The sequence below is a fragment of the Rhinoderma darwinii genome, chromosome 3 (genome assembly GCF_050947455.1).
Source record: "Rhinoderma darwinii isolate aRhiDar2 chromosome 3, aRhiDar2.hap1, whole genome shotgun sequence".
NCBI lineage: Eukaryota > Metazoa > Chordata > Amphibia > Anura > Rhinodermatidae > Rhinoderma > Rhinoderma darwinii.
In genome coordinates this window covers 73,420,291-73,447,708 of record NC_134689.1, presented here as the reverse complement: position 1 = coordinate 73,447,708, position 27,418 = coordinate 73,420,291, and the positions used below count along the sequence as shown (strand labels likewise).

Below are 27,418 nucleotides of genomic sequence, written 5' to 3'. Positions count from 1 at the left end.
ATATAGCCTGATGTACTCCGCCCAGCTTACATATACCCTGATGTACTCCGCACAGCTTACATATACCCTGATGTACTCCGCCCAGCTCACATATGCCCCCACATTATAAGCTGAAATAACACTAATACACCAAGCAAAATCTGCGCTTCAAAAGCCAAATGGTGGTCCAACTGAGCCTGGCAGTGTACCCAAACGGCAATTTATAACCACATATGGTGTATTCTGGAGAACCCGCTTAACAATTTATGGGATGTGTGTCTACGGTGGTACAAGCTGGGCACAACACATTGGGCACTGAAATGGCATATTTGTGGAAAAAAGCAATTTTCAATCTGCAACATCTATTGTTTACTCATTTTTGCAAGACACTTGTGCGGTCAAAATGCTCACTACACCCCTAGATCAATTCTTTGAGGAATCTAGTTTCCAAAATGGGGTAATTTTTCGGGGGGTACCACTGTACTGGTACTATAGCTCAATGCAACATGGTGTCAAAAAACGAATCTTGTAAAATCTCCACTCCAAATACTAAATGGCGCTCCTTCCCTTTAGAGCCTTTCTGTGTGTCCAAATAGCAGTTTATGACCACGTGTGGGGTATTTCCCTACTCTGAAGAAGTTGCTTTAGGCTGGGTTCACACGTGGCGGAATTTCACTTAAATTCCGCTGCGGACACTCCGCAGCGTTAATCCGCAGCGGAGCCGTTTGTCCATTGACTTACACTTTAATTTAGCAGTGTTCGTTTAGACAATGCGTAAAATTCCGCTGCGGAGCGGAATTTGGTGTCCGCAGCATGCTCTGTCTGTTGCGGAGCAGTGGCGGACTCATGGCGGAATTTCTCCATTGACTTCAATGGAGATTCTAATTTCCGCAATGAAGTCCGCAGCTGTCATGCACATGTTATGTGTGCTGCGGATCCGTCTTGCTTTTTTAACTTGACATTTCTTCATTCTGGCTGGACCTATGTATTTCTAGGTCTACAGCCAGACTGAGGAAGTCAATGGGGCTCCCGTAATGACGGGAGCGTTGCTAGGAGACGTCAGTAAATAGTCACTGTCCAGGGTGCTGAAAGAGTTAAGCGATCGGCAGTAACTGTTTCTGCACCCGGGACAGTGACTACCGATCCCAATATACATCTATCTGTAAAAAAAAATGAAGTTCATACTTACCGAGAACTCCCTGCTTCTGTCTCCAGTCCGGCCTCCCAGGATGACGTTTCAGTCTAAGTGACGGCTGCAGCCAATCACAGGCTAATAACAGGCCTCAGCGGTCACATGGACTGCCGCGTCATCCAGGGAGGTCGGGCTGGATGCCGAAGGAGGGACGCGTCACCAAGACAACGGGCGGTAAGTATGAATTTCCTTGACTTTCACAAGGGAAAGTGCTGTCCCTTCTCTCTATCCTGCACTGAATAGGGAGAAGGGAAGTACTTTTACCGCAGTCCGCAGCAGCTAGTCCGCATCAATTTACTGCACACTTTGTGCAGATCCGCAGCAGAATCTGCAACGCAGATTCTGTGCGGCATTGATGCGGACAGTTGCGGAGGAAATCCGCCACGTGTGGTCATGCCCTTACAAATGTTACGGTGCTTTTTCTCCTTTATTTGTTGAGAAAATGAAACATTTTTAACTAATGCTGCGTCTTATTGGAAAATAATGTCATTTTTCATTTTCACTGCCCATTTCTAATAAAATATATGAGACACCTGTGGGGTGCTGAAAAAATAAAAAAGTTAGAGCTCTTTGAATGCGACTATAGAAAAACGAATAAAATAGCTTGGTCATTAGGGCCTACAATGGGATGGTCACTAAGGGGTTAAAGAGACTCTGTCACCACATTATAAGTGCCCTGTCTCCTACATAAGGAGATGGGCGCTGTAATGTAGGTCACAGTAATGCTTTTTATTTAAAAAAACGATCTTTTTTCACAAAGTTAGGAGCGATTTAAGTTTATGCTAATGACCTTTCTTAATGCCCAAGTGGGCGTACTTTTACTTTCGACCAAGTGGGCGTTGTACAGAGGAGTTCATGACGCTGACCAATCAGCATCATGCACTCCTCTCCATTCATTTACACTGCACTAGCGATATAGATATATCGCTATGTGCAGCCTCATACACAAGCCCTAACATTACTAGTGTCCTGATAATGAATACACATGAAATCCAGCCTGGACGTCATGTGTACTCAGAATCCTGACACTTCTGACTCTTTTTTTGTGAGATTCCGGCAAGTGAAACCAAATCTCGTTCGAGATCGCGAGATTTCGTATCCGTTGCTGGAATCTCACAAAAAAGATTCAGAAGTGTCAGGATTCTGAGTACACATGACGTCCAGGCTGGATTTCATGTGTATTCATTATCAGGACACTAGTAATGTTAGGGCTTGTGTATGAGGCTGCACATAGCGATATATCTATATCGCTAGTGCAGTGTAAATGAATGGAGAGGAGTGCATGATGCTGATTGGTCAGCGTCATGCACTCCTCTGTACAACACCCACTTGGTCGAAAGTAAAAGTACGCCCACTTGGGCATTACGAAAGCTCATTAGCATAAACTTAAATCGCTCCTAACTTTGTGAAAAAAGATCGTTTTTTTTAAAATAAAAAGCATTACTGTCACCTACATTACAGCGCCGATCTCCTTATATAGGAGATAGGGCACTTATAATGTGGTGACAGAGCCTCTTTAACGTCAGTTAGCACAATATAAATACATTTACAGTAGCTCCCCCTAGTGGCGACTGCCGGTAGCTTTCCACTGAAGTGTAGTAACCAGGACATGAGTCTAAGGCTATGTTCACACAGAGTTTTTTGCAGGAGGAATATCTGCCTCAAAATTCCGTTTGGAAGTTTGAGGCACATTTTCCTCTCCCTGCACGCCGATTTTCGCTGCGTTTTTTGCCCGCGGCCATTGAGCGCCGCGGGCATAATACACAGCGAAATACGCTTTCTCTGCCTCCCATTGAAGTCAATGTGAGGTCAGAGGCGTAAATGGCCGAAGATAGGGCATGTCGCTTCTTTTTCCCGCGAGGCAGTTTTACTGCTCGGTTTCCGCGTAAAAAAAACTCGTAAAAAAACTCAGTGTGAACTTAGCCTAAAATGTTCTTTACACAGGACGATTATCGGGCAGACAAGTATTCATATAACGCTCGTTGCTGATAATTGCGCTGTGTAAAAAGGGCAGCGATCCGCAGATGAACGAGCAAACACCCAATCATCTGCTGGTCGTATCGTTTTAACCCCTTCCCGCACCTTGACGTTAATGAACGTCAATGTGTGCAGTAACTTCGCGCACCTTGACGTTCACTAGCGTCAGTGCTTTGACAGTTAACCGCCGCGCGGCGCTACACCGCAGCGGCGGTTAACTGTGCAGGGTGTAAGCCCTGCTCTCCCTGTTGCCGATCAGCGGCCTGTCGCCGCTGAAATCGGCAATTAACCCCTTCGATGCGGTGGTCGATTGCGATCACCACATTGAAGAGGTTTACAGCGGATCGGCAGCCCACCACATGTATTTGCGGGGGCTGGCGATCCTTTTCACGGCAACCAGAGGCCAGACAATGACCTCCGGGTTGCCATGTACGGAAGCCTCGGAGGATCAGCCTCCGGCCGGTCCTCCGATGCTTCCTGTCAGTGTGACAGTTACGTCACAATGTCAGTTAGAACACATTACACTACGTGTGTAGTGTAATGTGTTCTAGCAGCGATCAAAGCTGCAAGTCTAAGTGTCCCCTAGTGGGACAAGTAAAAAAAAGTAAAAAAAAGATAATAAAAATGTTTTGAAAAAGTGTAAAAATAAAAGTTAGAAGTGACATAAACAAAGAATGCTTTTTTTCCTATAATAAGTCTTTTATTATAGGAAAAAAATTAACATGATAAAAAAAATACACATATTTGGTATCACCGCGTTCGTAACGACCCCAACTATAAAACTGTAATATTATTTTTCCCACACGGTGAACACCGCGAAAAAAATAAATGAAAAACCGTGCCCGAATCACAATTTTTTGGTTACCAACCCTCCCAAAATATACAATAAAAAGTGATCAAAAAGTCGCATGTACGCCAAAATGGTACCAATACAAACTACATCCCGTCCCGCAAAAAATAAGCCCTTACACCGCATTTTTGACTGAAAAATAAAAGTGTTATCGCTCTCAGAGTACGGTGACACAAAAAATTATTTATTTTATAAATAAGTGATTTTATTGCGCAAACGCTGCAAAACATCAAAAAATTATATACATATGGTATCGCCGTAATCGTACCGACCCGCAGTATAAAATATAATGGTAATTTATAGCCCAGGGTGAACGCCATAAAAAAAAAGAATAAAAAACAGTGTCAGAATTGATGGTTTTTGGTCACCTTGCTTGCCAAAAAATGTAATAAAACGTGATCAAAAAAATTTCTGGTACCCCAAAATGGCAACAATGAAAACTACAGATTGCCCCGCAAAGAATATGACTGGGTTCACACGACCTATATTCAGACGTAAACGAGGCGTATTATGCCTCGTTTTACGTCTGAAAATAGGGCTACAATACGTCGGCAAACATCTGCCCATTCATTTGAATGGGTTTGCCGACGTATTGTGCAGACGACCTGTAATTTACGCGTCGTCGTTTGACAGCTGTCAAACGACGACGCGTAAATGGACTGCCTCGGCAAAGAAGTGCAAGACACTTCTTTGCCACGTAATTTGAGCTGTTCTTCATTGTACTCAATGAACCACAGCTCAAGATTTACGAGCATCTCAGACGCCTCGCAAAATGCGAGGAGGAGCATTTACGTGTGAAACGAGGCAGCTGTTTTCTCTTGATAACAGTCTGTTTTTTCACACGTAAATGACAGCTAGCGTGTGCACATACCCTAAACCCTCATACAGCTCTGGTGGAAAAAATATAAAACCGTTCTGGCACTCAGAATATGGCGATGCAAAATGTGCAGAGTGTTCCAAAAGCGGATAAGATCGGGCGCCTTTTATCAGTGCGACACTGACCACATAACTATGGATTATTATGTATTTACTGCATTATTATACCCTCTTATTATACCCTGATGTACCCCGCACAGATAACATGTACCCTGATGTATTCCGCACAGATTACATATGCCCCCACATTATAAACTGAAACACCAGTAAAACCCCAAACAGAACAACTACCAAGCTACATCTGCGCCCCAAAAGCCGCTCCCTCCCTTCTGAGCCCTGCAGCGTGCCTAAACACCAGTTTACGCCCATAGATATGGCATCGCCATACCCAGGAGAACCCGCTTAATATTTTATGAGGTATTCGTCTTCAGTGGCACAAACTGGGCATAACATGTAGTGCACTAAAATGGCATATGAGTGGAAAATTTTAATTTTCACTCTGTACCATCCGCTGCACATTAACCCCTGCGCACACCACGACATAGCATGTCTTAGTGTGGGGGGTGATGTGTGGAGCATCTCACGTGAAAAATAAAGCATTTAAAACAGCAAAATCACTGTTTTTTGGTCACCTTGGCTCTACCTAAAAATGGAATCAAAAGTGCTCAAAAAGTTGTATATACCAAAAAATGGTACCAATAAAAACTACCGCTCGTCCCTCAATAAATAAGCCCTCATACCGCTCTATTGACTGAAAAATAAAAAAGTTGTGGCTCTTGGAACGCGGGGAGGAAAAAACGAAGAAGGAAAATAAAAAAATGGATCAGTCCAGAAAGGGTTAATTACTTTCTAATGAAAAAACGTTTATGACCACACGTGGGGTATTGCCGTACTCGGGAGAAATTGCTTTACAAATGTTGGGCAGCTTTTTCCCCCTTTATCCTTTGTGAAATTGAAAAAATGCAACATTTTAGTGGAAGAAATGTTGATATTCATTTTCACGGCCTAATTCTAATAAATCCAGCAAAAGACGTGTGGGGTCTAAATGCCCACTATATCCCTAGATAGATTCTTTAAGTGGTTCTAATTTCCACTTTTGGGGGGTTTCCACTGTTTTGGTCCCTCGGGGGCTTTGCAAATGCGACATGGCACCCAAAAACCATTTCAGCTAAATTTGAGCTCCAAAAGCCAAATAGCGCTCCTTCCCTTCTAAGCCTTGCTGTGGGTCCAGAAAGCAGTTTATTACCACATATGGCATATTTCCGTAATCGGGAGAAATTGTTTTACAAATGTTGGGGTGCTTTTTCTCCTTTATTCCTTGTAAAAATTAAAAATGGCTACCTTTTTTCAGAAAAAAAGTCGATTTTTACCTTTACAGAATAATTCCAATGAATTCAGCAAAACAACCGTGGGGTCAAAATGCTAACTTTACCCCTAGAAAAATTCCTTGATGAGTGTAGTTTCCAAAATGGGGTCACTTTCCGGGGTTTCCACTATTTTGTTCCCTCCAGTGCATTTCAAACGCAATACGGCACTGAGAACTATTCCAGCAAAATCAGAATTTCAAAATCCAAATGGTGCTCCTTCCCTTCTAAGTCCTGCTGTGGGTCCAAACAGCAGTTTATTACCACATATGGGGTATTGCTATAATCAGGAGAAATTGCTTTACATATGTTGGGGTGTTTTTTCTCTTTTATTAATTTAAAAAATTAAAAATTTCTACGTTTTTTCAGAAAAAAAGTAGATTTTCATCTTCACAAACTAATTCAAATAAATTTAGCAAAAAATCTGTGGGTTCAAAATGCTAACTATACCCCTAGATAAATTCCCTGAGGGGTGTAGTTTCCAAAATGAGGTCACTTTTGGGGGTCTTTATTGTTTTGGCCCCACAAGACCTCTTCAAACCTGACATGGTACCTAAAATATATGCTAAAAAAAAGGAGGCCCCAAAATTCACTAGGTGCTCCTTTGCTTCTGAGTCCTGTATTTCAGTAAATTAGCGCACTAGGGCCACATGTGGGGTATTTCTAAAAACTGCAGAATCTGGGCAATAAATAATAAGTTACATTTCTCGGGTAAAACCTTCTGTGGTATAGAAAAAAATGTATTACAAATGAATTTTGTAAAAAAAAAATGAAATTTATAACTTTCACCTCTACTTTGCTTTAATTCCTGTGAAACGCCTAAAGGGTTAATACACTTTCTGAATGCTGTTTTGAATACTTTGAGGGGTGCAGTTTTCAAAATTGGGTGATTTATGGGGACTTTCTAATATATAAGGCTCTCAAAGCCACTTCAGTACTGAACTGGTCCTTGTAAAAATCGCCTTTTGAAATTTTCTTGAAAATATGAGAAATTCCTGCTAAAGATCTAAGTCTTGTAACGTCCTAGAAAAATAAAAGGATGTTCAAAAAACGATGCCAAACTAAAGTAGACATATGGGAAATGTTAACTAGTAACTATTTTGCGTGGTATTACTATCTGTTTTACAAGCAGATACGTTTAAATTTAGAAAAATGCTAATTTTTGCAAATTTTCTCCAAATCTTGGTGTTTTTTACAAATAAATATTGAATTTATCAACCAAATTTTTTCACTAACATAAAGTACAATATGTCACGAGAAAACAGTCTCAGAATCGCTTGGATAGGTAAAAGCATTACGGAGTTATTACCACATAAAGTGACACATGTCAGATTTGAAAAATCGGCTTCGTCTTGAAGGCCAAAACAGGCTCAGTCCTGAAGGGGTTAAAAAAGTGAAATATTATTGTTGTCAGCTCCCTGTGTAAACAGAGAAACGCGCTGCCGACATGATAATAACGTATGGGGAAGAGCGATCGGAGTAACGACCGCTCGCCCTCATCCATAGCTCCGTGTCATCCATAGCTCCGTGTGACCGGAGCAAACGAGCGGATATGTCATAAATGTCAGGTAGATTGGAGTCCCACCTCTGGGACCCGCATTCACTACTATGGGAGTTACGGAAACAGATCAGACAAAGCCGGAGGTGGGACCCTCATCTATCTGACATCCTATGGATACTTCATAAATGTGTCTGATGGGAAGACCCCTTTAATGAGTATATAAGTAATAGTGTAACTAGCAAGTACCAGCCGCTACCCCTCCCCCCTCATTGCAACACCAAGTAAGGCCCCATGCACACGACCGTATTTTCATCTATCCCGAAATACAGTCCATATTGCATCGGTATATACGGATCCGTAAAAAAAAAGAGGGAGGATGCAAATGATGTCATCAGCATGTTGCATAGCAACGCTTCCGTAAATATAGTCAGAGTACGGATGCGTATCCATAGCCGCCCATATTTACGGAAGCGCCCATAGACTTCTATGGGAGAGTCCCTGCTGTAATTACTGATGAAAAATACGGTCGCGTGCGTGGGGCATAAGAAACTGCAGCTGCATCCCCCTCCTCCCTGTTTTACAGTTTTTCACTAGATGGAACTTGCACGATCAACGATGTATCCAGTGAGTCGGCGCTCATTTACACGAGCCGACGCACGCTGTACGGGGATGAGCGATGGTTAATACGATGGTCCGTGCTCGTACAGTTTACGTATTGTCGGCAGCACATCCCCTGATTGTACGCTGTGGACAACGAGGATTTTTTGGGACGCATAAAAGATGTGATCAGCTGACAAATCAGTGCAGTTTATCGTCTGATCGTCGCTGTGCGTGATCGAAAACAAGCGCTCGTATGATTATCGGCATTGGTAAAGGGGTCTTAATGTCAATAAAAGGGTTTTCTTTTTTATATCACAACGTTTCTAAGCATTTTCTATAGAACTTGATAGAAACCCATCGAGCCTAAAATAGACCCATCCTGGAACCCAGGGGTATAAACAGGCTTTTCATTACAGCCCGAGGTCTAGATGATGTCATTGAGACCGCGCGGTGATCATGGTTTGAACATTTGGTGTACTTCTTCTATTAGCCACAAGGGGGCGATACATAACCTGGAAGAACGCAGTGCGGGATCCTTTTGGTTTTTATTGGCTTTTATATTGTGGGGCTATTATATAATCTATACCAGTGGTTCCCAACCAGGGTGCCGAGAGCTGTTCAGGGGTGCCGAGGCTCATCCACGGCAAAAAAAAAAAAAAAAAAACATTTTTTTTTCATTTTTTTTATTTTTTTTGCTACAAGCTCCGCCCCCGACGTTGTAGCAGACGTGACGCGCGGACGTCTGTTACAAGCACCGCCCACTGCTTCCCACTAGAAGCCTGACGGAGGGAGAGGAGCCATTAACACTGGGCAGGGTAAGTGCGGTTTTCTTTACTTTCTTAGCAGTTGTGTGAGAAATGGAGCCAGGGGAATGTGGGTAGTTGTAGTTCTCTCCTCTTATACCTCCTCCCTGTAATGTCCTCTGATATCCCATAATAACGTCCTGGACATGCTGGGAGTTGTAGTCCTCTCCTCTTATACCTCCTCTCTGTAATGTCCTCTGATATCCCATAATAACGTCCTGGATATGCTGGGAGTTGTAGTTCTCTCCTCTTATACCTCCTCCCTGTAATGTCCTCTGATATCCCATAATAACGTCCTGGACATGCTGGGAGTTGTAGTTCTCCCCTCTTATACCGCCTCCCTGTAATGTCCTCTGATATCCCATAATAACGTCCTGGATATGCTGGGAGTTGTAGTCCTCTCCTCTTATACCTCCTCCCTGTAATGTCCTCTGATATCCCATAATAACGTCCTGGATATGCTGGGAGTTGTAGTTCTCTCCTCTTATACCTCCTCCCTGTAATGTCCTCTGATATCCCATAATAACGTCCTGGACATGCTGGGAGTTGTAGTCCTCTCCTCTTATACCTCCTCCCTGTAATGTCCTCTGATATCCCATAATAACGTCCTGGACATGCTGGGGGTTGTAGTCTTCTCCTCTTATACCTCCTCCCTGTAATGTCCTCTGATATCCCACAATAACGTCCTGGACATGCTGGGAGTTGTAGTCCTCTCCTCTTATACCTCCTCCCTGTAATGTCCTCTGATATCCCATAATAACCTCCTGGACATGCTGGGAGTTGTAGTCCTTTCCTCTTATACCTCCTCACTGTAATGTCCTCAGATATCCCATAATAACAGTCTGGGCATGCTGGGAGTTGTAGTCCTCTCCTCTTATACCTTCTTCTCCTGTAATGTCCTCTGATATCCCATAATAACGTCATGGACATGCTGGTAGTTGTAGTTCCCTCCTCTTATACCTCCTCCCTGTAATGTCCTCTGATATCCCATAATAACAGCCTGGACATGCTGGGAGTTGTAGTCCTCCTCTTATACCGCCTCCCTGTAATGTCCTCTGATATCCCATAATAACAGCCTGGACATGCTAGGAGTTGTAGTTCTCTCCTCTTATACCTCCTCACTGTAATGTCCTCTGATATCCCATAATAACAGTCTGGATATGCTGGGAGTTGTAGTCCTCTCCTCTTATACCTCCTCCCTGTAATGTCCTCTGATATCCCATAATAACAGCCTTGACATGCTAGGAGTTATAGTTCTCTCCTCTTATACCTCCTCACTGTATTGTCCTCTGATATCCCATAATAACAGTCTGGACATGCTGGGAGTTGTAGTTCTCTCTTATACCTCCTCTCTATAATGTCCTCTGATATCACGCAACAGTCTGGGCATGCTGGGAGTTGTAGTTCTTATACCTCCTTATTTATTCCTTCCCCAGGGGTAAGCACACTTTCTGTCTGTGATGGTCCCTTTACTAGAGGGGCAGATGGTTATTTTATCGGGGGGCGGGGGGACTGAGGCTGATGGTGGCTTTACTGAGGGGTCATTATAATGTGAGTGGGGGGCTGACGGTCATTACTGGGAGTGGGGGGCTGACGGTCATTACTGGGAGTGGGGGGCTGACGGTCATTACTGGGAGTGGGGGGCTGACGGTCATTACTGGGAGTGGGGGGCTGACGGTCATTACTGGGAGTGGGGGGGCTGACGGTCATTACTGGGAGTGGGGGGCTGACGGTCATTACTGTGAGTGGGGGGGCTGACGGTCATTACTGTGAGTGGGGGGCTGACGGTCATTACTGTGAGTGGGGGGGGCTGACGGTCATTACTGGGAGTGGGGGGCTGACGGTCATTACTGTGAGTGGGGGGCTGACGGTCATTACTGTGAGTGGGGGGGCTGACGGTCATTACTGTGAGTGGGGGGGCTGACGGTCATTACTGTGAGTGGGGGGGCTGACGGTCATTACTGTGAGTGGGGGGGCTGACGGTCATTACTGGGAGTGGGGGGCTGACGGTCATTACTGGGAGTGGGGGGCTGACGGTCATTACTGTGAGTGTGGGGGCTGACGGTCATTACTGTGAGTGGGGGGCCTGACGGTCATTACTGTGAGTGGGGGGCCTGACGGTCATTACTGTGAGTGGGGGGCCTGACGGTCATTACTGTGAGTGGGGGGCTGACGGTCATTACTGTGAGTGGGGGGCTGACGGCCATTACTGTGAGTGGGGGGCTGACGGCCATTACTGTGAGTGGGGGGCTGACGGCCATTACTGTGAGTGGGGGGCTGACGGTCATTACTGTGAGTGGGGGGCTGACGGTCATTACTGTGAGTGGGGGGCTGACGGTCATTACTGTGAGTGGGGGGCTGACGGTCATTACTGTGAGTGGGGGGCTGACGGTCATTACTGTGAGTGGGGGGGCTGACGGTCATTACTGGGAGTGGGGGGGCTGACGGTCATTATTGTGAGTGGGGGGCTGACGGTCATTACTGGGAGTGGGGGGGCTGACGGTCGTTACTGTGAGTGGGGGGCTGACGGTCGTTATTGTGAGTGGGGGGGCTGACGGTCATTACTGGGAGTGGGGGGCTGATGGTCTTCAAGTGGTTTCCGCCTCTGACCTCTGGTGCTTTTTTGTCTGCGGTTTTTGCATTCGCTTCAACGGCTTAAAAAACATGTGGGCAAAAAAAAGTCAAACAACGCTGTCAATTCAAAATCTGCCTCAAAATTCGTAAATGAATTTGGAGGCAGACTTTTAGTTTCTGCCTTACAAAAAAACGTTGTGTGAACATAACCTAAGAGTGTAGTGCTTGTTTTTTGACATTTTTTGTCGTTTTGTAAACAATTTTTGGTAGGGGTGCCCTGAGAATTATTTTTTTTCCCTGGGGTGCCTCGAGCCTGAAAAGGTTGGGAAACTCTGATGTATACAGTCGTCCTGGTGTATCTGGCAGTTTTCTAGAGTTCAGTGTATAATCATTGATAGATACGGTGACGCTGACATCACGCCGGGCAGCACGTGCGTCCTCATGAATTATACAGGATACAGACAATATTATTAAAGAGGAGCCGTCACTTCTCCTGACGTGTCTGTAAGGCTCTGTTCACACGCAGTGAGCAAAAACGTCTGAAAATACGGAGCTGTTTTATGGCGAAAACAGCTCCTGATTTTCAGATGTTTTTTTAACCACTCGCGTTTTTCGCTGCGTTTTTTACAGCCGTTTTTGGAGCTGTTTTCACGAGTCTATGAGAAAACGGCTCCAAAAACGTCCCAAAAAGTGTCCTGCACTTCTTTTGACGAGCCGTCATTTTACACGCCGTATTTTGACAGCGACACGTAAAATTAAGGCTCGTGCGAACAGAACATCGTAATTCCCATTGAAAGCAATGGGCAGATGTTTGTAGGCGTATTAGGGGCGTTTTTTCAGCCGTAATTCGAGTCGTAAAACGCCAGAATTAGGTCTGAAACCACTGCGTGTGAACATACCCTTATAGTAAATACCTGTATTCCCCATGAAATAACTATTCTGGAGCGTATTTTCTCAGATCTCTGGCTTGTGCCGTTCCTCTGTTGTTCCTCCTAGAAATTTATGTATTAATAGATAACTTTGTGTTGCCATTCTCCTCATCAAAGGACGTGTCCCTACAGTCTCTCTGTCAGCACTGATTGGACGTTGTCAGTTTGTGTAGGGACACACCCCCAACTGGTAACACACAGCTGTCAATTCTTACATTTCCAGCAGGAATAACAGAGAAACGGCACAAAGCAGAGAGTCCTAAGAAAAGTTGCGCTCTCGACTGAATGTTTCTTCTCCTCGTCTATCGTGTGTGTTGATTTTATACATTTTCGCTGCTGCGTGTCTAGAGATCATATGGATTATTAGATGTTTTATTTCTGTATATTTGTACTGCATTGTTGCAGCTCATCGTCCTCCAGCTGCGGCCTTTCATTTCCATGACGACTGCTCCACTTTTCCTTTGCTCCAGTTTTAAATTTCCCACCTTTGTCTGGATTACGGATTCTCTGTAAGGTTATGTGCACACGACCTATTTTCAGGCGTTTTACGCCTCGAATCACGCCTGAAAAGACGGCTCCATTACGTCTGCAAACCTCTGCCCATTGCTTGCGGGATCTGCTGCGGGTAGCTCTACTGTTGCCGCATTATTAAATAGATCATTGATGCCGCTGTTCTGGTAATTGATGCCACGAGGATCTATTGTATTCATTGATGCAGCGTGCGTTAATTACTGACATCCGGCAATCTCATATCTTCACCGTCAATGTCATCACTTTCTTGTCACTTGCATTGGTGGCATCAGTCAGTATATACGTATATAAGTCTAGCGCTCTGTGGCGACTTGGATGCAGTAAAATCGACCTTCCCGACACCTGAATGTTTTGGTATTGGGGGGGGGGGAGTTGTGGGGAATGATAAAACCGCTCCGTTTATCCTACGTCACCTGTGATTCTGCTGAATTGTCACCATCTCTTATCCGCTTAACTGATTGTATGTCTCTCAGCAGCGTTTTACATCATCATGAAACCACCCCAGAAAAGCTCGTCCCGCAGGAAGTCGGCGCAGCCGCAGAAGAAACCTGCAGCTCCTCCTCAATCTCCGCCAAGTAAGAGAAAGTTGCACCTTGATCATCTTATCACTCTCATTATATATTTTATTTTAAAAATGAATTTCAGATAACCTCGGGTCGTGTAATACTAGATTGTAATCCGTTTCTCAGCTTTATATCTTAGAGGGTTCGTTTCTATGCAGGTAAAAATCTGTTACATACAGAAATTTCTGTAGCACAAGGCCGCAACTAGGGGGAGCAAACTGAGGACTGATTTATATAGGCACAACAGGAGCTGTATGCATGTGCACAATCGTCTCCCCCTAGTGGTGGTTGCAGGAAGCACGTTACTATATGGCCCTGGGAAGGGAATCTGAGAACACAGCTCACACCCATGAAGATATATTATGAAATGAGGGATCTAAGAATTTCCAACCTGCTGTCCGACCGCTCTATTCATTCCCTATGGGATCGACGGAAATAGTCAAGTTTGACTGCTCCTTGCCCAATTATGCACTCTGCCGTGAGCGGCTCCGCGCAGGCAGCCGCGATGTTGTGACGTCAATTTCTGAGCCTTTTTTCTACTCCGTTTATGCAGCGTGTGGATGAGACGTGTTTTATCTCATCCACTTTGCTGCTACTGTATTATGCTGCCGATTTTTCCGCATTATAATACAGGTATACGCCGTATTTACGCAATGTGTGAACTGACTCTAACCCCTCCACTCCCTCCCCCCCCCCCCCCGCCAGTCCCCGCAAACATGTTCTTGCATCAAACCGGTCCTCGGTGCAAAATAGGTTGGGGACCACTGCCATAGAGAATGACTTGAGTGACCACCACTCTGGGACCCGCACTCTTGTTAACAACCCGCAGCGATCCGGCATTTATCACCTATCTTGTGGATAGGTGAAAAATTCTTTTCGTGGTACAACCCCTTTAATCCGGTATCAATGGGACTTGATGGACCCCAAATTATCAGTCATAGAAAAGTATCTAAAATTTGAACGTCCACATTTATATCCTTTTTAGGTCCAACATTCTGTGCTGATTAATTTCTTAATGTAGTTTTACAGCAGTTACATGGTATAATTTTGTCTCCCTGCAGCCACCACTAGAGGGAGCTCACTGCATACTGTTTTGTTACCAAGTTCAATGTACAACCATATACAATGAGCTCCCTCTAGTGGTGGCTGCAGGTAGCATGTTCTGTTTTAAATCTGTTTACCTGATGTTCCTTGGGGGACATTAAGGTAATAGGCCATGTTCACACAGGGCAGATACGCAGCGTAAAAGTACACAGCGTATTGGCCCTGGGCACCGGAGGTAATTCTGGCTGAAAAGGTGAAGTTTTTCGGCTGGAATGTCCATAGAAGGTAGAGAAAAAAAAAAACATACTTACCCGTAGCCATGGTGACGTGTCCCTCTGATGTTCTGCAGCAGTCATATGGGATGAGACATCATCCCTGGAGGCCGGGTTGAACGCAGGAGCAGAGAGATCTGGGTAAGTTTGGCGGGTTTTTTTCCGCTGCGTCTGGATGAGATTTGTTTGTATCTCCTCTGCTTCTGTATTACGCTGTGGAGTTTCCGCAGTGAAATCCGTTGCAGAAAATCCGCCGTGTTTACGCTACGTGTGAACCCGGCCAGACAGTGAATTTCCATGTAGCGGGAGATTCATTTTCAGCTATGATTATGGATTTCTTTCTTACAGGTAGAGGGGAAACAAGTCACAGACCGAGCACGCAACGAAGAAGACGCTACCGCCCAGGAGCCCGTGCGCTGATGGAAATAAGAAAGTACCAAAAATCAACCAATCTGCTCATTCAGAAAGCCCCGTTTTTCCGCCTGGTGAGTGGATGTGTCCTCTGCGGCTGCTCCTCTTTATTGTCGGTGATATTCCCCTTTTATTCTTGCAGGTGAGAGAGATCTGCCTGAAGTATTCCCGCGGTGTGTTTTACTACTGGCAAAGCACCGCACTTATGGCGCTACAAGAGGTCAGTATCTCATACAATGCACTGTCCATGTAACGCATGGGTCAACCAGAGGGGGAGCTGCTCTTTGCAGTGGTTCACTACTCAGCCCCCGCCCCCTCTAACACATCCATATGCCCTAGCGTGACATTTGCATAGGGGTTGTGAAGCATTGTGGGAGTTCCAGAGGCCAGACCCCCCCCACCATCACTCTAGCTATCAGCTCATAAAAGTGAAATCTGCTCAGTCCTTCGAGCTGTGTAGTAAATTATACCGGGAGTGCTGTCACTTTAAGAGGGACTAATGCTCTTCTGTATCCACAGTCAGCTGAGGCCTTCCTCGTGCGTCTCTTTGAAGATTCTTACCTCTGCAGTCACCAGGCCAACAGGGTCACTCTCTTTGTGAAGGACATGCAGCTCGCACGGAGAATCCGAGGCATCCCGTATGGACTGGGATAATGCTGCCGTTTTATCTCTCAAGATTTGATGAAGAATGATCACGTGTAAATAGTTTTATATTAATGGAGAAAATCTATTGGGAAATACAAGTTTTACCATTGCATAAAAGATCCAGTTTGGAAGAGTAAACCGGCTTTAGCGCCCCCTCCTGACACTGGTTACAGTGGAGGTTTTTTCTTTGATTTATCTGTTCATGGGAAAGTTGTTACAACCAATATGGCTGCCACTGCAGTTTGCAGGGTGGTAGTGCAGTAGTTTTTCTGTCCAGCTATGTAATGGGTTGTAGGGGTCCAGGATGTAGCACAGAAAATGACCACAAGGCGGCACTGCTGGACAAAACCGCTAACAAAGACGCTGGACACAACCGCTAATGAAACCTCTGATCTGGCTGACCTTCTAATTGTTCTGCTGAGTTTATGATCCGTTTCCTGTTTTTATTCTGTAAAGATTTGTTAATTTTTTCAAATTAAAAAAAAATGTATTTTATAACTTTGATCTTCATCATTTTAGACTAATCTTCATAAGGACTTGGATATGATCAATGACTCCAGCTTCGCTGTAGTTCAATACTCTTGCTCTGTCCCACCCTCATTCTTTACACTGCAGCTATGCTTGTTCAGAGTGGGTGTGTGGGTTGGGTCCAGAATTATTTGGGCAGTGGCACAATCTTCATGATTTGGGTTTTGCTGCCACCACATTGGATTTGAAATGAAACAACTGAGATGCAATTGAAGTTTAGACTTTCAGGTTTATTTCAAGGGGTTAAACAAAAATCTCCTGTGAAAAGTTTAGGAATTGCCACCTTTTTTCTACACCACCTCCTCATTTCAGGTGATCAAAAGTGATTGGACAAATTAACATTACCATAAATGTTTTTTTTAATACTTTGTAGAGAATCCTTTGCAGGCAATGACGGCCTGAAGTCTGGAACCCATGGACATCACCACACGCTGGGTTTCCTCATTAGTGATGTTTGCCCGGCCTTTACTGCCGCGTCTTCAGTTGTTGCTTGTTTGTGGGTCTTTCTGCTTTAAGTTTTGTCTTAATGGACTGGTGTCACAACATTTTTTTTATATAATATTGCTTTTAGTATGTCATTAACCCCTTGCGTACCTTCGCCATAATAGTACGTCGCTGGCCGCTTATTCCAGCGTACCTTCGACGTACTATTACGGCGCAGGAATAAACTGTCACTATGTGAAATCACATAGCGACAGAACAGCGGCGGCAGCTGTCATTGACAGCTAACCGTCTCTGCTACCGGCCTGGGGACCAATTAGCAGTCCCCAATGCCGGCGATTGCTGTGATTGGTCAGTCTTCAGAGACTGACCAATCACAGCCGTCTGTGACGTCGTCTGCAGGAGAAAGCTCCTGTCACTTTCTCTGATCTCCTCACTTCTGTGAGATACGTGAGGATATCAGAGAAAGCGGTGTAAAAAAAAAAAACTACTATTTTTATTAACCCCTTCCCGAAAATGGGCGTATAGTAACGCCCTGAGGATGAAGCGGGCACAGGAGCTGTGCTCGCTCCATCTTCATCGGATGTCGGCTGTAATATACAGCCGACATCCCACTGCAACTACAGCGATCACTGTCCTCTCCGATCGCTGTAGTTTAACCCCTTAAATGCCGCTGTCAATAGCGACAGCGGCATTTAAGTGATTGATACAGAGGGAGGGGGCTCCCATTGCCCCCCCCCGCGAAAAATCGCGGGGTTCTGATGGTTGCAATGGCAACCAGGAAGCCTAGCAACGGCTTCCTGGTTGCCAGGTACGGGAGCCTATTAGATCCTGCCCAAGGCAGGACGTAATAGGCTCAACTGTCAGTTGTAAAGTGACAGTTACAATACACTGCACTACATCAGTACATACAGAAGTAGTGCAGTGTATTGTGCAGGGGATCAGAAGATCAGATCTTCCAGTCCCCTAGTATGTGTAAAATAAAAAGTGAAAAAAAAGTAAAAAAAAAGTTTTAGATAAATAAATACAAGTTTTACGTAATAAAAACAATAATCGTCTTGTTTCCCTGATCAAGCCCTTTATAATTAGAAAAAAAAAGACAAAAACTAGACATAATAGGTATCGCTGCGTTCGTATTGGCCTGACCTAAAAAAAATATCATATTATTTATCCCGCACGGTGAACACCGTAAAAAAAATACCATAAAAAACAATGGCAGAATTTCCTTTTTTGGTCACGTTGTTTCCAAAAAAATGGAATAAAAAGTGATCAAAAAGTCGCGCGTAGCCAAACATGGTACCAATAAAAACTACAGTGTGTCAGGCAAAGAACAAGCCCTCACAAAGCTCCGTTGACAAAAAAATAAAAAAGTTATGACTCTCAGGACATGGTGACACTAAAACATTTTATTTAGAAAAAAGTGTTTTTTTTTTGTAAAAGTAGTAAAACATATAAAAACTATATAAATTTGGTATTGCCATAATCGTATCAAACCGTAGAATAAAGTAAACATGTTGTTTATACTGCACAGAAAACGCCGGTAAAAAATTATAAAAAAAATAGTGAAAGAATTTCTGGTATTTGGTCTCCTCACCTCAGAAAAAATGGAATAAAAAACTGATCAAATTATCGGATGTACCCCATGATACTAATAAAAACGACAGCTCGTCCCATGAAAATCAAGCACTCACAGCTAGTCAACGGAAAAATAAAAAGTTATGACTCTTGGAACGCAATAATGTAAAACGATGGCCCAGACTAATTTATATGTGCAGCAGTTCTTCACCTAAAACCCCACGTCATCATTTGCAGCCCCCACTGGTAGACCCTGTAAATCCAGCGAAAACGATGACGTTTTGGGGGTCTGTGCTACATATGGGGCTAGTGAAGAAGTCAAAGATTAGGCAATACTGGAGTGCGGATATTATTTTGTACAACACCACAGACACCCTTTAGAAGTGCGACTCCTGCACCCAATAATCCGGCCTGTGCATGAAGGATTGGTTCAAAGCGTACGTCACTATCCAGGGATAATTAATTTTATTATTCATTCTCCCCATTATTACATCATCCTATTATGACCTGTTGCACTCCGCCCAGCTTACATATACCCTGATGTACTCCGCACAGCTTACATATACCCTGATGTACTCCGCCCAGCTTACATATACCCTGATGTACTCCGCCCAGCTTACATATACCCTGATGTACTCCGCCCAGCTTACATATACCCTGATGTACTCCGACCAGCTTACATATACAATGATGTACTCCGCCCAGCTTACATATACAATGATGTACTCCGCACAGCTTACATATGCCCTGATGTACTCCGCCCAGCTTACATATACCCTGATGTACTCCGCACAGCTTACATATACCCTGATGTACTCCGCCCAGCTTACATATACCCTGATGTACTCCGCACAGTTTACATATACCCTGATACACTCCGCCCAGCAAACATATACCCTGATGAACTCCGCCCAGCTTACATATACCCTGATGTACTCCGCCCAGCTTACATATACCTTGATGTACTCCGCACAGCTTACATATACCCTGATGTACTCCGCCCAGCTTACATATACCCTGATGTACTCCGCCCAGCTTACATATACCCTGATACACTCCGCCCAGCTTACATATACCCTGATGTACTCTGCCCAACTTACATATACCCTGATGTACTCCGCACAGATTACATATGCCCCCACATTATAAACTGAAACACCAGTAAAACACTAAACAAAACTACTACCAAGCAAAATCTGCGCTCCAAAAGCCAAATGGCGCTCCTGGGCCTGGCAGTGTGCCCAAACAGCGGTTTATGACCACATATGGGGTATTACCGTACTCTGGAGAACCGCTTAACAATTTATGGGGCGTATGTCTCCAGTGGTACAAGCTGGGCCCAACGCATTGGGCACTGAAATAGCATATCTGTGGAAAATAGCAATTTTCAATCTGCAACATCCACTGTGCACTAATTTCTGCAAAACCTTTGGGGGTCAAAATGCTCACTACAATTCTAGATGAATTCCTTGAGGGGTGTAGTTTCCTAAATGGGGTCACTTCTCTGGAGTTTTCACTGTATTGGTACCTCAGCGCAATGCAACATGGCGTCAAAAACAAATTTTGTAAAATCTCCACGCCAAAAAACGAAATTGCACTTTTTCCCTTTAGACCCTTGCCGTATGTCCAAATAGCCGTTTACAACCACATATGGGGTATTTCCGTAATCAGGAGAAATTGTGTAACACATTTTGGGGTGTCTTTTCTCCTGTATTCCTTGTTGAAATGAAAAATTCTGAGCTAAATCTACAGGTTATTGGGAAAAAAAAATTTTCATTTTCACGGACCAATTCTAATAAAATCTATAAAACACCTGAGGGCTCAAAATGCTCACTACACCTCTAATTTAATTCTTTCAGGATTATAGTCTCCAAATTGGGATCACATCTGGGGAATTTCTACTGTACTGGTACTTCAGGGACTCTGCAAATGCGACATGGCCCCCAGAAACCAATTCAGCAAAATCTGAGCTGCAAAATCCAAATGGTGCTCCGTCCCTTCTGAGCCCTGCCATGGGGGTCCAAACAGCAGTTTATTACCGCATAATGGGGTATTTCCGTAATCAGGAGAAATTGCTTTACAAATGTCGAGGTGCTTTTTCTCCTTTATTCCTTATAAAAATTAGAAAATTCTGTGTTTTTTCCAAAAAAAAGTCTCTTTTCATCTTCACAGACTAATTCCAATAAATTCAGCAAAAAACCTGTGGGGTCAAAATGCTAACTATACCACTAGAAAAATTCCTTGAGGGGTATAGTTTCCAAAATGGGGTCACTTTTGGGGGGATTCCACTGTTTAGGTCCCTCCAGGGCGTTGCAAACGTAACACGGCACTGAAAACCATTCCAGTAAAATCAGAGCTCCAAAATCCAAATGGGGGTCCTTCCCTTCTGAACTCTGCTGTGGGTCCAAACAGCAGTTTATTACCACATATGGGGTATTTCCGTAATCGTGAGAAATTGCTTTACAAATGTTGGGGTGCTTTCTCTCCTTTATTTCTTGCAAAAATTAGAAATTTTTACGTTTTTCCAGAAAAAAAGTAGATTTTCATTTTCACAGACTAACTCCAGAAAATATAGCAAAATACCTGTGGGATCAAAATGCTAACTATACCCCTAGATAAATTCCCTGAGGGGTGTAGTTTAAAAAATGGGGGTCACTTTTGGGGGTTTCCACTGTTTTGGCACTACAAGACCTCTTCATACCTGACATGGTGCCTAAAATATATTCTGAAAAAAGGAGGCCCCAAAATCCAAGAGGTGCTACAGGGCATAGGAGTCAATGAACGGGAGCCGTTCCATTGATTCTGCTTTCTGTCTCTGTACTGCGCAGACGCAGGTCAGAGTCACACAGCAGAGCAGCTGTTTGCAGGGAGATAGCAGGCGCCATACTGAAGACCAGCTGCACTGCAGGTAAGGTGTGTGTCTCTGTCTGTCCCACTCTCTATCTCACAGACCCCCGCTCTCGTGACCCCCGACGGGCCCCCCCCCCCTTGTATGAAGGACACATGATGCAACTGTACTGGGAAAGCCCTGAACGATAAATCTTTCTAGTTGTGCTGAGACTGTTTGGGGATGTGACTAATGAACCTCTCACACTCCAGTAGGAGGGGTAATGGTGGTCACCCAGCTTTCCCAGACCCCTGAACGATAAATCTCTCTAGTTGTGCTGAGACTGTTTGGGAATGTGACTAATGAACCGCTCAGTCTCAGCACAACTAGAGAGATTTATCGTTCAGGCGTCTGGGAAAGCTGGGTGACCACCATGACCCTTTCACACTCCACTAGGAGGGGTAATGGTGGTCACCCAGCTTTCCCAGACTCCTGAACGATAAATCTCTCTAGTTGTGCAAAATCAAGTGTAATCAAGCATTTCTTTTAATGTGCTTTTTGGCACGTAAAATGTGCAAAAAAAACACGTGTCAAATACACGGCGTGTGAACCGGTCAACTGAAAAGTCATTCACTTCACTTTCAACATTCTAAGGGTATGTTCACACGCAGAGTTTTCAGCTGAAAAATCGGAAGCAGAAAGCCTGCAAGCGTCTGCCCATTGGTTTCAATGGGAAATATGGCGTTCTGTTCCGACAGGGCGTTTTTTACGTGGTCGTTTTCCAAAACCGGCACGTAAAAAGACACCCGCCAAAATGAAGTGCACATCACTTCTTGGGACGTTTTTGGAGCCGTTTTTAATTGACTTTATAGAAAAACAGCTCCAAAAACGGCCGTAAAAACGCGAGTTTGATTAAAAAATGGCTGAAAATCAGGAGCGGTTTTCCCTTTGTTTAGTAAGCGTGTGAACATACCCTTAGCCTTTTGGTGTTTCCTATAACTTCTGCCAGATGCAGAATCACACCCAAAATGGCTGCCTGACACTGCTTAGCAATTTGAAGACACCTTTTCCTGGCTTGTGGGAGGGGGGGTGAGATTCCCTCCCACATTTACGGCAGCTGTGAGTCAGGTTGCTTTGCCTTATTCACCTTGCTGTAATTCTGGGAAGTTCTCCCCCTGGTGGCCAACATAGGAAAACATGTAAAATTATTATTAAATTTGTAATACTTTCCACCATATGGAAGAAAAAAAAAAATACAGCAAAAAACTTAAAAAATATAATGACAATAAGTAAAGACACTTAAACTTTTTTTTTTTTATTTAATTTGCGACACATTCCCTTTAAGGCAGCAGAATAGGCTAGTAAAGCTCTGTATATTGGCACACACATCACACTCAATTACGGACCATAATTGCAGATAAAAATACTCATCCATTCATTTCTATTGCAAATGAACACCTCCTATATAACAGGGCCACCTGATCGCATCCTGCAATATTGACACACAGATTAAAGAGAACCTTTAATCTTTAAAGGGAAGGGGTCATGAAAAAAATTTCTTTTATATATGTTATTGCTTTTAGTATGTTATTAAAATACATTTTATTTATTTTTGTTGTAGTTTTTTCTTTTTTATTACTTTTATTTCACTATGTGGGCTGCCATTTTTTTTTCATCTCTGCATGTGTCGATTAATGACACATACAGAGATGGAATACGGCACATACATCCCCATAAAGAATGCGAACGGGAGCCATTCCATTCACTATAGCGTACGCCGTCTGTGTGGGAACGGCGCATGCGCCGCTCCCACACAATCCAAAAGGAAGGTCTTCGGCCGAGCGACATGTGGCGCCATTTTCATGTGGACCGGAAGTCGCAGCCGGACAGTAAGATGACTACTTCCGGTCGCGGCTTCCGTCCATATGTTCAGAAGCAAGGACTAGGAGCGGCGGCGGCAGGAGCAGGTAAGTTATGTTTGTGTATGTTCGTGTTATACTGTGTATTTACCACTGTATCTAATCCTCCTACACTGTACATTCGTTCAAAAAATGGCGACACACAGTGTAGGAGGTTTGAACATTCAACCCCCTCCTTTCTCCTGGCACTAGCCAGGAGAAAGGAGGGGGGATTGTTTGAGGACGCTAAAGCGAGTGTGTCGTCTCCAATTTTGCACAATAAAGCAATGAGGTTGCTTTACCACATGACAATGCTGCAATTTTGGGAATTGCTCCCTCTAGTGACCAGCACATGGAAATGTTATAAATTAGAATCTAATTTAGAATATTTCCTGACTTGTGAAAAAAAAAAAAAAAAATTAGAACAATGTTTAATCATTTATATACTAACAGTTTAACTAAAAAAAACAAAAAACATTTTTCTAGCGACACATTCCCTTTAAGCTAAAGAAATGCAGCTCGATCGGGTTGAGATCTGACTCGGTCATTGCAGAATATTCCACTTTTTTGCCTTCTATACTCCTGGGTTGCTTTCGCAGAATGTTTTGGGTCATTGTCCATCTGTCCTGTGAAGCGACGTCCAATCACCTGCTGCATGTGGTTGAATCTGAGCAGAAAGTAAATCCCTGAACACTTCAGAATTCATCCGACCGCTTCTGTCTTCAGTCACATCATCAACAAACACTAGTGACCCAGTGCCAGGCAGCCATGCATGCCCATACCACCACACTGCCCCCGCAATGCCACCACACTGCCCCCGCCATGCCACCACACTGCCTCCACCAGGTGTTACACAGGATGTGGTGTGCTTTGGATCATGAGCCGTTCCGAGCCTTCTCCATACTTTCTTCCTCCCATCATTCTGGTACAGGTTGATCTTAGTTTCATGCTGTTCCAGAACTGGGCGGCTTCTTTACTTGTTGTTTGGTAAAGTCTAATCCGGCCTTTCTGTTTCTGAGGCTGATTAATGGTTTTCACCTTGTGGTGAACCCTCTGTATTTGCTCTCATGAAGTCTTCTCTTTATGGTGGACTTAGATACTGATCCACCTACTTCCAGGAGAGTGTTCGTCACTTGGGTAGATGTTGTGAAGGGGTTTTATTCACCATGGAAAGGATTCTGCGATCATCCACCACTCTTGTTTTACGTGGACGTCCAGTCCTTTTGGTGTTCCTGAGATCACCAGTGCACTCTTTTTTTTTTAAGAATATACCACACTGTTGATTTGGCCACTCCTGACATTTGTGCTTCTCTCTGATGGATTTCTTCATTTTTTTTAAGCCTAGCGATGGTCGGTTTCACTTGCATTGAGAGCTCCTTTCACCTCATGTTGTAGGTTCACAGCAACAGCTTCCAAATGCAAATGCCACACCTGGAATCAACTCCAGACCCTTTACCTGCTTAATTGGTGATGGAATAACGAGGGAATAGCCCATGCAGCCCATTAAATAGCTCTTGAGATAATTGTCCAATTACATTTGGTCCTTTGAAAAAGAGGCATCTACATATTAAAGAGCTGCAAGGGTATGTTCACACGGCCTATTTTGGGTAGTTTTTCGGGCCGTATAACACATTGCCTTGTTATGCCAATCAAGATTTTCTATACCCGCTGTAAACAATTTTACCCGTAAGTCAGAGGCTACAGCGGGGGTTCCCAACCAGTGGCTCATAAGCCACCTATAGCCTGCTGTATGGCTGACCATAGGAGTCCTTCGTAATGACCATATGAATCGGCAATTTACATTGTTCCAGCAGAATGGGTGCTGGTCTCGGTGCAAGTCGCCTTAAAGAAGTGACCACATCTAATGCTTGGCGCACTGGTCGTCACTTTTTTAGTGCCAGTGTCATTTTTATTATTTCTAGTTTTGGAAGTAAAGCAGTTTTAGTAATAAAATACCACAAAAAAACCCCGGACCCTCACATACCTTGACCCCAGAAGCTGAGACGATAGATGGGGCCATATTTCTGGGCCAGGTGCATGAAATGTTGAGGAAGATCACTGCGCCCCAGATCCATCAGATTCCCGATGAAGGGCAGTGGTGCGGGACGCGGAGGACGCTAATTCTGGTCGAGTCCTGACAGGCGACACTTGGAGTGGGAACATCTTAAGTATAGAAAAAAGAGGACGACGAGGGCCGGCAGCAGCAGAGGTACCATAGTGAAGCTGAAGACTTAGGCCTCATGCACTCGACCGTAGCCATGTGCATGGCTGTGATTTTCGGGTCGGCCGTCTGCGGACTGTCAGCCGCGAGCCGCCCGCAAATCGCGGGACATGCACATGGCCGCGGCCATTATTTTCAATGAGCCCGGACCGCAGAAGACAGCCGTAATAAGACAGGTCCGTTCTTTCTGCGGTGCAGGCTCCATGGTCATGCACAGACCGTAACAACTACGGTTGTGTGCATGGCCCCATAGAAATGAATGGGGCCGCAATTCTCCCGTGGATTTTCGGGGGAATTGCGGCCGCAAAAGCACGTTCGTGTAGATGGGGCCTTAGGAGATGCTGGGTGTATATGTAGAGACAGGCGTAACCTTGAGGACAGGAAATATACAGGGGCAGGCATGGAGATTGATAGGAGAGGAGGCAGCGGACGCAGGGTGAGCACTCAGTGTGGAGAAGACACATTTTATGCACAGCCATAAATTGAGTGGAGTTCCCCTCACCAGGTGGCAAGGCCCTGGCATGCTGGGAGTCGTAGTTTCACAACCGCTGGAGAGTCTCCGCTCTAGAAGATCACAAGCTTCAGGCTGCACATGCCCAGTACAGTGAACTCCTCAGCCTGGGATCACTGCAAGTCCAAATTACATTGGCGGCAAGATTTGGGGGCTCTGAACTCCTCTCTATAGCAATCTACAAATTATATCACATCGCCTACAGGTCCTGCGCACTACATTGCCCAGGTGCTGTGCGGTTTATCTATAGGGTGGATGGGGCCCTTTAAATGATGGAGTTTCTATTCACAGCCCAAGATCCTGTGACCGTGACCGTGACCTTCCCCTGTGTTTTATCGCTTCATCTAATGAATGACCAGAAAAGCAAAAAGCACGGCGCCACATAGTGCAGGTCAATGGGGTTTAAATAGAATATTGAACGTGGTCTATTATGCTCACCACGATAGTGCTTGGAAAAGGCAATGAAAAAGCCCACAGTTGCTGCTGCCAGGATCCAAACCGGTAAACCAGGTGGTCACCGCTAGTTAGAACGTAAAGAGGTAGTGGAAAAAGGGAGGATCCCGTGAGGCGCTGCTGCATGGCTGTTGAAGGAACTCAGCGATGGTAGACAAAATGATATAAATAAATATATGTTTATTGAAAAACATTAATAATAATGGCTACGCGTTTCAACGCTGTACTAGCGTCTTCCTCAGGCCGTTAAAATTACATACAAAAGAGGTTGCTTATATATCAACGGAAATCTAAGCACACAGGAAGGAAAAAAAAGGGGTCAAAAGGGGAAAGGTCAAAGAATGATTGTGACGTCATAAATAACATCTATATCGGAAAATTGTTTAGAATTGTTTATGACGTCACAATCATTCTTTGACCTTTCCCCTTTTGACCCCTTTTATTTTTTCCTTCCGGTGTGCTTAGATTTTCGTTGATATATAAGCAACCTCTTTTGTATGTAATTTTAACGGCCTGAGGAAGACGCTAGTACAGCGTTGAAACGCGTAGCCATTATTATTAATGTTTTTCAATATGCAGTGTGTGTATGTACACACATATATATACATATACACACACATTATATATATATATATATATCACACACACACACACACATACAAACATATATACACACACACACATTATATATATATATATATATATATATATATATATATATATATATATATATATATATAACACATGTGTGTGTATATATATATATATATATATATATATATACACATACACACATATACGCTACCGTTCAAAAGTTTAGGGTCACTTAGAAATTTCCTTATTTTTGAAAGAA

The 27,418-nt window shown here is 44.1% G+C and overlaps 1 protein-coding gene across 2 annotated transcripts; it reads left to right on the top strand.

The window, feature by feature from the left end:
• Positions 1 to 9,052: 9,052 nt before the first annotated feature.
• LOC142751010 (histone H3-like centromeric protein A) lies at positions 9,053 to 16,609 on the top strand. 2 transcript variants are annotated; one of them, XM_075859982.1, is made up of 5 exons: positions 9,053 to 9,154; positions 13,653 to 13,751; positions 15,404 to 15,540; positions 15,609 to 15,686; positions 15,986 to 16,609. In XM_075859982.1, the coding sequence occupies exons 2-5, from the start codon at positions 13,667 to 13,669 to the stop codon at positions 16,118 to 16,120; spliced, it is 435 nt and encodes a 144-aa protein (XP_075716097.1). In that variant the 5' UTR covers positions 9,053 to 9,154; positions 13,653 to 13,666; the 3' UTR covers positions 16,121 to 16,609. The 2 variants fall into 2 exon arrangements, with proteins under 2 accessions (XP_075716097.1, XP_075716096.1); XM_075859981.1 differs by having other exon boundaries at positions 9,056 to 9,154; positions 13,650 to 13,751.
• Positions 16,610 to 27,418: the final 10,809 nt, after the last annotated feature.

Coding starts and splice junctions, on each gene's coding strand:
- LOC142751010 (XM_075859982.1), top strand. CDS start 13,667: ATGAAACCACCCCAGAAAAGCTCGTCCCGCAGGAAGTCGGCGCAGCCG. Junction 13,752..15,403: donor TCCTCCTCAATCTCCGCCAA/GTAAGAGAAAGT, acceptor TCTTTCTTACAG/GTAGAGGGGAAACAAGTCAC. Junction 15,541..15,608: donor AAGCCCCGTTTTTCCGCCTG/GTGAGTGGATGT, acceptor TTATTCTTGCAG/GTGAGAGAGATCTGCCTGAA.